The 11,088-nt window shown below is 44.7% G+C and overlaps 1 protein-coding gene across 2 annotated transcripts; it reads left to right on the top strand.

Annotated features, from left to right (window-relative positions):
* Positions 1 to 268: 268 nt before the first annotated feature.
* Positions 269 to 10,978, top strand: naprt (nicotinate phosphoribosyltransferase). 2 transcript variants are annotated; one of them, XM_089000056.1, is made up of 13 exons: positions 269 to 648; positions 1,477 to 1,604; positions 1,682 to 1,764; positions 1,840 to 1,970; positions 2,039 to 2,154; positions 2,259 to 2,455; positions 6,938 to 7,075; positions 7,152 to 7,236; positions 7,314 to 7,394; positions 7,467 to 7,569; positions 8,997 to 9,154; positions 10,600 to 10,707; positions 10,796 to 10,978. In XM_089000056.1, the coding sequence occupies exons 1-13, from the start codon at positions 396 to 398 to the stop codon at positions 10,877 to 10,879; spliced, it is 1,665 nt and encodes a 554-aa protein (XP_088856182.1). In that variant the 5' UTR covers positions 269 to 395; the 3' UTR covers positions 10,880 to 10,978. The 2 variants fall into 2 exon arrangements, with proteins under 2 accessions (XP_088856182.1, XP_088856181.1); XM_089000055.1 differs by having other exon boundaries at positions 271 to 648; positions 6,935 to 7,075.
* Positions 10,979 to 11,088: the final 110 nt, after the last annotated feature.

Genomic DNA, 11,088 nt, shown 5'->3' with positions numbered 1-11,088 from the left:
TTAATAAATTTGACGTTCTTAAGACGAAAAGTTTGTAAGATAAGGTGTTTGTAAGTTGAGGTCTCACTGTATTTTCATTAGCCCCCCCCCCGCCATACTTTTTCTGATAGATGTCTGCCCTCTAGTGGCGATTGGGGAAAGCACAACTTTAAACCAGAGTCCACACTTGCATATTGACTTCTCCCGAGTGTGCTTCATGACTGGGGGGTGCTTGGGGTGGGGGTGGGGTTCCATTTTCCATTTTTTCTGTTGACGTATCGGGTCAGCATGAAGAGTAAACGCGCGCGCGTCGGGGTTGCACCGGGCGGGCGCGCACACGCCCAGCGGCCGCCGCGAACTTCAAGTCCCAGCGACCCTCCTCCTCGGCGGACTTGGAACGAGCCGCTCGCACAAACATGGCAGCGCCTGTCGGCAGCACGTGCGGGTCCGCCGAGGGGTCAGCATCAGTGGCGGCGCGGGTGTCCCCCCTGCTGACCGACCTGTACCAGTTCACCATGATTTACGGCTACTGGCGCGCCGGGCGCCATCGCGAGAATTGCGTGTTCGAGCTGTTCTTCAGGGAAAACCCTTTCGGCGGCTCCTTTTCGCTCTTCGCCGGACTCGACGACTGTCTGCTCTTCCTCCGACACTTTCGCTTCACGGACCGAGGTGGGCAAAAAAAAGTTTGGGCCGAGTAATCGACGCCAATGTTGACGTGGAAGGAGGGGGTAAGGGCGAGGGGTCGGGTCGGGTCGAGGGTCGAGCGCTTCCAAGTTTCTCTTGGATTACGCAACACCTCGCCGCGCGTGACGGGGACTTTGCAGACTTCGGATTCCGAACTCCTTCGACCCCCCCTCCCTAACCCAAACCCCCACCCCGGTCGCTGAACTCTGGCGAGCAATAAGTGACCGCTTTGCTGTCAACTGTACCAACGGTCCGTAAACTCGCAAAAGTTCGGGACCGCCCTCCCCCCATAAAAAATCCTCAAACCCATTAAGACTGCAAATTTTTTATTTAAAAAATAGATATTATTATTATTATGATTATTATGATGATTACGATTATGATGATTATTATCATTATTATTATTATTATTTTTATTATTATTATTATTATTATTATTATTATTATTATTATTATTATTATTATTATTATTATTATTGTTATTGAAGGGAAAAGCCGAAAGGAAAAGAAGATTATTATTAGTGACATAATTGTAGTGTTGGCAAATTTCAGTTGAGTCTTGACTTGCGATTCAGAAGACTGAATCTTTTGTTGAATTCTGCCATTTTTTTTCATGTGATTAAAAAAAATTCTGTACCATGTGAGGACACTTTGACTTTTTTGTTTGCTTTTAGGATCTTGAATTTTTTTGTTGTTTCTTGTTCACTGCTAAGTTTTGCTTCCAAGAAGATGTGGCTCTTTGCAGTAACATAGTAACCAGATGGCCATCAACGCAAACAATCACATTTTTATTCTTCTACTTTCTGGATGAAGATGTGGACTTTGTACGGTCCCTTTTACCGCCGGCGACCGACCCGGTTTTCTTCCAGTTCCTACGAAGCCTCGACTGTTCCGACGTGACCCTGCGCTCCGTCCCCGAGGGCACGGTGGTCTTTGCTCGGGTGAGGTGAAGGATCCTCGCGTGACGGCAGTCAAGGTGGTCCGAGGTCTTAAACCAGTTCCTCTGCACTCTCCCCAGGAGCCTCTGATGGAGGTTTCTGGTCCGCTGGCTGTGGTCCAGCTCCTGGAGACCAGTTTGCTTTGCCTGGTCAACTACGCCAGGTAATACCAACACACATTTTTAATGATTGTGGGAAAAAATGGGGTATTTATGAATATTGTGGATTTTTCTTTCAGTCTGGTTTGCTGTAATGCCGCCCGTTTCCGACTGGCGTCCGGACCTCGCAGGAAACTTCTGGAGATGGGCCTCCGAAGGGCCCAGGGTCCTGACGGAGGGCTGACAGCTTCTAGATATTCGTATATCGGGGGTGAGTGCTGCCCGGAAGCCCACGTTCTGCCCCCCTCTGACAGATGGACTCACCATTCTCTCAATTAGGGTTCGATCTCACCAGTAACGTCCAGGCTGGTTTGCTGTTCGGGGTCCCCGTTGCCGGCACCATGGCGCACTCCTACGTCACCTCCTTCACCTCCTTGGATGAAGTCTCGCCGCAAGTGAGTGATTGGTCGCACCCAATGACCTCCGCATAGGAGTCTCGGGGTGGGGGGCGCAGTCCGTAAGCTCAGCGACTAATATAGAGTTTTTCCCTTCCGATTAGACCCTTGTCGATTTGAAAGGGGACCGAGAGTCTGTGGACTTGATTTCACTGACCAAGGGTTGGCTAGGTCGTGTATGCAAGCTTTTAGGGGCGGAGTCCGGGAAGATCCACAAAGGCGAGATGGCCGCCTTCCTGTCATACGCCATCGCTTACCCTCACAACTTCTTGCCGGTGATTGACAGCTACAGCGTTGCCTGGTAATTCCGACACTCTGCCGGGGAGTCAAAGCAGGGTCTCATGAACAATGTCACGATCTGTCGTAAGCATGCCCGAGACACACGACTCTCCATCCCCAAGCCGTATCCCCCCAATACAAAGACAAATAAATACAGTAAAGTCTCGTTATATCGATATTCTCGGGAGTTCAAAAAAATATCGATATAACCGGTACTATCGATATATCCGACCCTGCGCGCATGTAATTTTCTCCTTGCGTTCATAGAAATAGTATCGTAATAAGCCGTACTATCGATATAACCGATATCGATATAACGAGACTTTACTGTATTCATCAATGTCGAAGAATTTAGATATCCAAATACAGGCTGGAGTCACTGAACAGTACCTTCCAAGGGTTTATTTGCAGAATATTCCGGACACACATGATTTACAGACAATGGCTGCTTAATCTCCTCCAGCAATTGGTGACCCCGACGTAATTCAAAAGTAGCCAGTCCTGATTGTAGGGCAAAGAACTCGAATCTTTACTTCAAAGGTGTTTGATTCTTTCCACAAAAACACCCAATCTTTTTTACTCATGAGGAATTATAGTTTCTGTGATTGAAAACACTCTCTAAACCAGGGGTGGCCAACTAGTCAGAGACTAAGAGACACATTTTTTACTATGTTACTGCAAAGAGCCACATCATAAACATGGGCACACATGAACACCCCATCGCCCCATCCCTCACACACACAGACCTGAGCTCACCCAGATTTATTATAAATATCACATTTTAAATACAAAATCAACAAATATATTGGATATTGACTCCTAGAGTACTAAAACCACAGGCAACAAAGAACAGTGTCTTTAGACACGCAAACTCAGTTCAACAAAGTCCACAAGAAAATATATAATATTTTACAATAGCGTGCATGTTGCTTCGTGGGACTTCTGGCATTCTTTGTCTTGGACAATCTTCATTAAATCTGGCTTGCATTCTGTTGTTGCCACTCGAAGCAATTCTTTTACATGAGTGTCAGTCAGAACCGATCGATGCTTTGATTTCACAGACTCTCAGACGTATGTTGACCCAAACATTGACAGTATCTTAAGCGCAGCCGGTTTGACATTGGGGTATTTTTCCATTGGCACGCGTTTCCAGAACTCAATGGTCCCTTCCCCTCAAGCAGGTTTCAATTGATCTTCCTCACAAAGATCGATCATCTCTAACTCAGCCGCAACTTCCTCTGTGACTAGCGGGGCTTTCAAACAGTCCGTCTCTGCATTAAACGGGTCGACAAGGAACGTAATCTGTGGCCTTTTCAGTTGTAGATCACGGAATCGGGTCACAAAGTTTTCGTACTGGTTTTCAACAAGTGTTGCATATCCAGCTCTTTGCTTATTTAGGGCGGTGCTGGTGACTTGCCCGCTGGCTTTTAGCAGAGTGGAAAAATGTGTTAAATCCCCCTTTTGAATATGCACCCTGATTAGCTTCAGTTTGTTGACAAACGCAAACACACTTTGCACCAAGTCAGGCAGAACTTTTGACTTACCCTGCAGGGTAAGGTTCAGTTTGTCCAAGTGACAGAACATGTCGACCAAAAAAGCCAGATCCATAATCCACTCGTGGTCCTGGAGCACGGGATAGTCCTTGTCTTTCTCTTCCATGAACAGTTTCACGGCATCCAACAGCTCAAAAAAGCAAGAGAGTACTTTGCCTTTTGACAGCCACCTCACAGTGCAGTGCAGCGGCAGGTCAACTTGGTCCAGCTCAGCGATGAGATTCCTGAATTGTCTGTGATGAAGCGCATGAGTGCGGATGTAGTTGACGATTTCCATCACAGGCTTCATGACCTTCTCTAAATTCAATGATTTAGACACGAGTTGCTCCATGTGGATGATGCAGTGGAAATTCCAAAACGCAGGAAACGTTTGGACAGCTTTGAACAGCCCCACAAGCCCATTCACAGATCCGATCATGGCGAATGCTCCATCCGTGGCTATCGCAGTCAGTTTTGGTATGGGCAGATTTGCTTTCGCAAATGTAGCCATAATTGTGTCCTTCACATCTATGCCACGGGTCTTTTAATGGCACAATATCAAAGAGTTTTTCTTTGATCACACAATCCTTTGTCACAGACCGTGCAAATATTGCTAACTGAGGCTTGTCCTGTATGTCACAACTTTCATCCAATGCGACACTAAAACTAAACATGCTTGAAGGTCAGAGTGCAGCTGTGATTCAATAGTGGTGCTAATGTCTGATATTCTACGTTCAACAGTGTGGCGGGACAGTCGGACATCTGCTACCATTTGTTTTAGTTTGTCGTTTTCAGGAGACAAGATTTCAACAGTGTCACTGAGGCATTTCTTAATAAACTCCCCTTCGTTGTATGGCTTTTTAGCCTGTGCAACGTTCCAAGCCAGTTGGTATGATGCAAGCGTTACGGTCTCTGGGTGCTTTGTAAAATTTTGGAAAAAAATTATCTGCTTTTCTGTCTGAGTTTTCAAAGTGACCAACTTTTGCTTGCGAAGTTCAGTCCCTTTGGGGAATTCTTGTTTGACGTTCGCGTCGAGTGAGCTAAAGTGGCGCTGAAGATTTGACGCTTTGAAATGCTCCAATGACGCCTGGCATATTGTCAGGGTTTGCGAGGTGGTGATGGCAGGAAGGAGCAGGAGGTTGTTTGACAAATTGTATTAAAATAAAGGTCAGCTGGAAACAAAATGTAAAACATCAAAATCATCTGAATGGAAAAAATACAAAGTATCAAAAGAAGACCAAAAGTAAAAGTCCGCCAAGGTTAAACAAACACGTACACAATGCATGCAGCAAACAAACAATGAACCGGCACCGGATGGTCGTGCCGGGTGTCCTTTTAAGTGTCAGTGATTATAACGACCAGCACCTGCGAGGCTGCAGGCAGGGCTGACGTCGCTACCCGCTGGTTGCCAATCTGATCGGGACGACCAGCACCTGTGCAGGTGTAGGCGGGGCCGACAGCGCCCCCTGTTGGTCGCCAACCAGATCATGATACATATAAGGCAGAATGACTTGCTTTTGGATTGGATTGGATATGCCTTTATTAGTCTCACAGTGGAGAAATTTACATTTCACAGCAGCAAAGTGATGAAAGGTGATTTTACGCTCAATAAAAAAATAAAAACTCTCCCACTCTGTTACAAACATCCTGTGTTCATCTTCATATTTTCGTTTTGCTGTGCATTTTTTTCCCTGCCATTTTGAGAATGAATTTGACACACGTAAACAATTTGTCTCTGACTGGTTGGCCACCCGTGCTTTACGACATAAATGATTGATTTTCATCTCACGCACATGCGTGTTAACGTCACATGGTCCGCTAGATATCGTATTTTCACGACTATAAGGTGCACTTAAAAGTCTTCACCACTGTCAGGCGCACTGAAAAGTCTTAAATCTTGTCCAAAATGTGCAGCGCGCTTTGTTCGTGAAATTACGGTACAGAGAGGATGAATGGCAGCGCCAGCGCTAAAAATTTTTTACGCTTGTCATCTGGCGCTTGCAACCGTCACCATTTTTTTGTTTCCTAACTGACATCAGAAAATCGTTTTATAGCATCTAAAATACCCAAAACACGCAGGCTGATATTTTTAGTCAAATGCAAAACACCAATAAAAAATGGCTTAAAGTGTGCTAAAACTGCAAAAATTGAGCTGCGAATTGGGCATTTTCAGAAAGTCACGCCCCCAGTTCGTGATGTCACGCCAAGACGTCTTGCCTTGCTCGAGAATCAAAACAATGGCTTCAGATTCGGATATGCTTTCTTGTTACTCATCCAGTTATGAATATGATTCAAATAGTTCTGAAGAGGAAAGCATCAATTATTTGCAATCGATTGAAGAAGTTCTTCTGGGTCCATTTGAGGCATCAGGACCGATGTGTAGCGTCTCAGAAAATGGAGAAAATGGCACCCAAACTCCGTTGGAAATGGGCTGATTTGTCTGCTGGGAATATGTGTCAGCGAATATCAAATAGTTGTCTTGGTGCAACACACAATTCACCATCGCGTTATTTGTGTGTTTTCCTTCTAATTTCGCCATCAACACGGATCAACACGAAGTTTTCAGACCAAACAAAGTACCGCAAAATGCATTGTGTGTCGCTTTCTCGGTCAGTAACGATACCTACCGTGACGTCATGGTAGGTATCGTCACCGACTCAAAAACAAGACTTTGGGAATAATCAGCGTGAGTCCGTAGAAGTCATTTGAAGTGATTTAAAAAATTATGGACACAACTTGTGGCGTCGGTTGTCCTTTAAGAGCCGCATAAAATCAGCCAAAGCCGCATGCAACTCGGGAGCCGCGGGTTGGCCAGGCCTGTTCTAAACAGTAACCCAAATTGCAAATTTTCCAATTGTGGTTCTGAATTCCATTTATGTTCTACATACCTGGCCACGAAAGATGATTCTGATGATTCTGAGTCATGACTAGATGGTAGTAACGCGCCATTATATGTGGTTTCTTTCTAGCAGCGGCCTGGTGAACTTCTGCGCGGTGGCCTTGGCGCTGTTCGAACTCGGTTATCGCCCTGTGGGACTTCGCCTAGACAGCGGCGACCTCTGTAAGCAATCGCTGGATGTCCGTCGTGTCCTGAGACTCTGCGGCGAGCAGTGAGTGAGGCGCCGACGAAAACCGCGGGGGAATAGTTTTTTTGATCCGGCGCTCGCCTCACTTTGTCGTTGTTAGTTTCTCAACCTCAGCTTTTGATTCGGTGATCATCGTCGGGAGCAACAACATCTCAGAGCAAACTATGGTGGAATTCAATCAAAAGGTCAATGCCGCAAAGTTTGAAAGGACCAGTCATCTTTCTGTATTTCTCTGTCTCCAACGTTTTGATTATTGCCTCAGGAGAATGAGATTGACGTGGTGGGCGTCGGAACGCATCTGGTCACTTGCACGAAACAACCGTCGCTGGGATGTGTTTATAAGGTAGACTTTGAAAATCGTCGCCGGAAAATTCTGGATTGATTTTCCCATGGTGACCGTGTTGCTGTTTGCTAGCTTGTGGAGGTCCGGGGTAAACCCAGGATGAAGATCAGTGAAGATCCAGAGAAGAGCACCGTCCCAGGAAGGAAAAGCGTCTACAGGCTAATTGATGCTGACGGTAAACATAGTTATTGAATGGCAGCGGTGGTGAGTCGGGAAATACCGTATTTTCAGGTGTATACGGTGTACCGGACAGTAAAAGGGGCACCCCCAATGAATGGTGTATTTTCAAACTTTTCCATACATAAGGCACTATAAGGCAAACCTTCAATGAATGACAAATGTTTTTCAAATATAATATACTGTATAAATATATGAAAGTTTCCAAATATAAGGCACACCGCATTATAAAGCGCTACAGTAGATGCTGGGGTTACGCACTACTTTTTGTATAGCGGGAAATTGAGTCGGTGGCTGCTGACAGTCTTACTTCTCATTGAAGGCGCACCAACCTGCGTATAAGGCGCCGGGGCATCTTTGGAAGAAAATCAAGGCTTTTGGGTGCACTTTATACACTGGAAAATACGGTATTTTATTCGATCATTTTTGCGAGACTTGAAGGTTTCATACTTTATTCCTTCCATTTAAACCACAGGTGTCAAAGTCAAGGGCCTCGCTAGCTAAGGAGCGAGCTAGTGAGCTAGCTAGCGATTGAGCTAGCTCGCTAGCTAGCATTCGAGCTAGCAAGCTAACTAGCGATCGAGTTAACGATTCAGCTAGCTAACAAGCGTGTTAGTTCGCTAGCTTGCGATTCAGCTAGATAACAAGTGAGCTAGCTTGCTAGCTAGCGATTCAGCTAGCTAACGAGGCTTATACCACAGGTTTCAAAATCAAGGGCTTTACTCGCAAGGGAGCTCACTAGCGATTGAGCTAGCTTTCTATCTAGGGATCGAGCCAGCTCACAATCTAGCGATCGAGCTAGCTCGCCAGCTAGCGATTGAGTTACCTAGCTAGCGAGCGAGCTAGCAAGCTCTCTTTGTGTTCAGCTCGCTGGCTAATCCCTTACATCACAGATATCAAAGTCAAGGCCAAATCTGTCCCGCGACATCATTTTATTTGGCCCGCGATAGCAAATCAAACGTGAAATTCCATGATTGGATTGGATTGGATTGGATTTGCCTTTATTAGTCTTGCTAACGTACCAACATTACAAATTGTCACATATAAACCACAAAAACAGTCATTATTTTGGACTTCGGATTTGAAAACTACTTATTCATTAATTTGTTGTGCGCTCTGTATATAATATGTGGAGGGGATAAAACATTCTAATGGCTTCCCCAAATTCAGTGCGACCCCCCAAGAGGAAACCGTAACTACAATGTGGCCCGCCATAAAAAAAAAGACTTTCACACCCTAACATGACAATTCCCTCCATATTGATCGTATCCGTTGCAAATCAGGAAATCAACTTCGCATCAATTGTAATCAAGCTTTTTGTTGTCATTGTTGACCATTTCATGAATGGATTTGATGTTTTAGTAATGTCGCTACGCCGGTTGACATCAACAATGGGTATTTTCTGGCAATTTCAACTTTGTACAGGGCATCCATTTTTGGACCTGTTGTGTCTGACGACGGAACCGCCGCCGAAGCCCGGATGTCATCTCAGATGCCATCCCCTGGCCGTCGATGGCGCCCCTGTGTCTGTCGTTCCAGCTCAGGTCATTTGCCTACGCCAGCAAATGTTTACCAAAGGCAAGGTGTGTGTGTATCTTGCTCGTGAATTTAGCATAACGTACAATCGTGGCCCCATTTTGGCTTTGAAGAATGACCCCCAGGGGATTGTGACCACAGTTTCACTAGGATTGGAAGTCACAAAGACTGAAGTCACACAGTTGTCCGACGAGTCCTACCGGGTGGAACCATCCATTTTGCATTTTTTGCAAGGATGGATCGGTTGGGCGATAGTCTCAGCTAATCTTCATTTCGCATAAATGAATCTCATAATTTGTTTTACATAATCTTTCATTCTATTTGTTTTAAAAAACATTAACTCTAGAAAATAGAATCAAAACCTAAATCCTGGGAACAAAAAGACCGAAGAGGAAAGCAAACACCGTTTATCTTGGCTACCTGTTGGCTATCTATTCGCTATTTATTTGCTATCCATTAGCTAGCTAGCTAGCTATTAGCTGTCAAGCTGACAGGCTGTAAACCGGCTAGCTGTTGGCTATCTATTCGCTGTTTATTTGTCATCCATTAGCTAGCTAGCTGGCTAGCTATTAGCTTTCTAGCTGACTGGCTGTAAACTGTCTAACTGGCTAGCTGTTGGCTATCTGGCTATCTATTCGCTATTTATTTGCTATCCATGAGCTAGCTAGCTAGCTATTAGCTGTCTAGCTGATTGGCTGTAACCTGTCTAGCTGGCTAGCTGTTGGCTATCTGGCTATCTATTCACTATTTGTTTCACTATCTGGCTATCTATTCACTATTTGTTTGCCATCCATTAGCTAGCTAGCTAGCTAGCTTTCTATATATTTGAGTTACTTCGGTGTTGAGTGAACGCTGGCGCATGTGGCTGCCGCTGCTCACCCAGAGAAACTTTATCCTGTGACTGTAAAGTGACCTTGAGAGTTTTGAAAGATGCTTATAAATGAAATGTATTATTATTATTGTATTTTTCTACCAGCGAAAAAAAAAGAACTCTAAAATGTTTCAAATGGCAGGAAAGGGAAGGTGATAATAATAATAATACATTTAATTTCTGAGCGCCTTTACAAATTCTCACGGTCACTTCACAGTCACAGGATCAGTTTTTCTGTGGGTGAGCAGCGGCAGCCACACACACCACCGTTCACTCACCCCCGAAGTTACTCAAATAGATAGAAAGCTCGCTAGCTAGATAGCAAATAGATATCAAATAGCTAGCTAGCTTTTAGTCTTTTTCATCCAAACGATATGCTCTCTCTTACGAGTACCTGCCAGGAGACCAGTTGAACTAAATTCGTGAGTATCAAAATAAACCTGAAATTGAGAATTTAACATTTCCCATGAATCAACGTCTGTGATTTTCTTCGCGGAAGGCCGCTGTGCAATATTTGACGAAAATCTGTACTTTTTCATTTTAGCCACGGTTAAGCGCGGATGACTGAAGGCGTATCGTGACAGTAACCTGCATTTTCAAAATAACGTTTAAACTTTTAAGGTGACACAACCTCTTAGGACTGCTGCAGAGACAAAAGCCCACGTCCAGGACTCCCTCCAGAGCCTTCACCCTCGACATAAGCGGCTCCAAAAGCCGGATTCTTACACGGTAAGCAAATCCTTCGGAAATGTGTTGTCTGAACCAGAGCCGTCGGAACACAACGTTGTGGTTGTCATTATGTGCATCTTTCCACCAGGTGGCGCTATCAGAGCAACTTTACAACTTGGTGACAGAACTAAGAAGAGGCAGTACAAATAACAACTTCGTCTTGGACAATTAAAGAAGATATTTTATGCTTTTAAAAACTTGCTTTTGTCTGTTTTTACTTTTTATTGAAAGCGGAAACGCCAAACCTGATTAAATGTTTCAAATTCGTCAATTATTATTCACTTGAATATATTTTAAATAGAAGAAATGTACACATTTTGAATTTCGCAACTTGTTACGATTTACCTAAAATGAAGGACGGGGTAACAAATATGGGGAAAA

Source organism: Hippocampus bargibanti, linkage group LG07 (genome assembly GCF_051943395.1).
Source record: "Hippocampus bargibanti isolate YZ-2025 linkage group LG07, ASM5194339v1, whole genome shotgun sequence".
NCBI lineage: Eukaryota > Metazoa > Chordata > Actinopteri > Syngnathiformes > Syngnathidae > Hippocampus > Hippocampus bargibanti.
The sequence above is the reverse complement of the archived record's forward strand: the minus strand, read 5'-3'. Positions and strand labels throughout refer to the sequence as shown.

What these genes read in the sequence shown, in the direction of transcription:
- naprt (XM_089000055.1), top strand. Translation starts at nt 396, where the DNA reads ATGGCAGCGCCTGTCGGCAGCACGTGCGGGTCCGCCGAGGGGTCAGCA. An exon ending in CTTTCGCTTCACGGACCGAG is followed by an intron (nt 649 to 1,476) that starts GTGGGCAAAAAA and finishes TTCTGGATGAAG; the next exon opens with ATGTGGACTTTGTACGGTCC. An exon ending in GCACGGTGGTCTTTGCTCGG is followed by an intron (nt 1,605 to 1,681) that starts GTGAGGTGAAGG and finishes CACTCTCCCCAG; the next exon opens with GAGCCTCTGATGGAGGTTTC.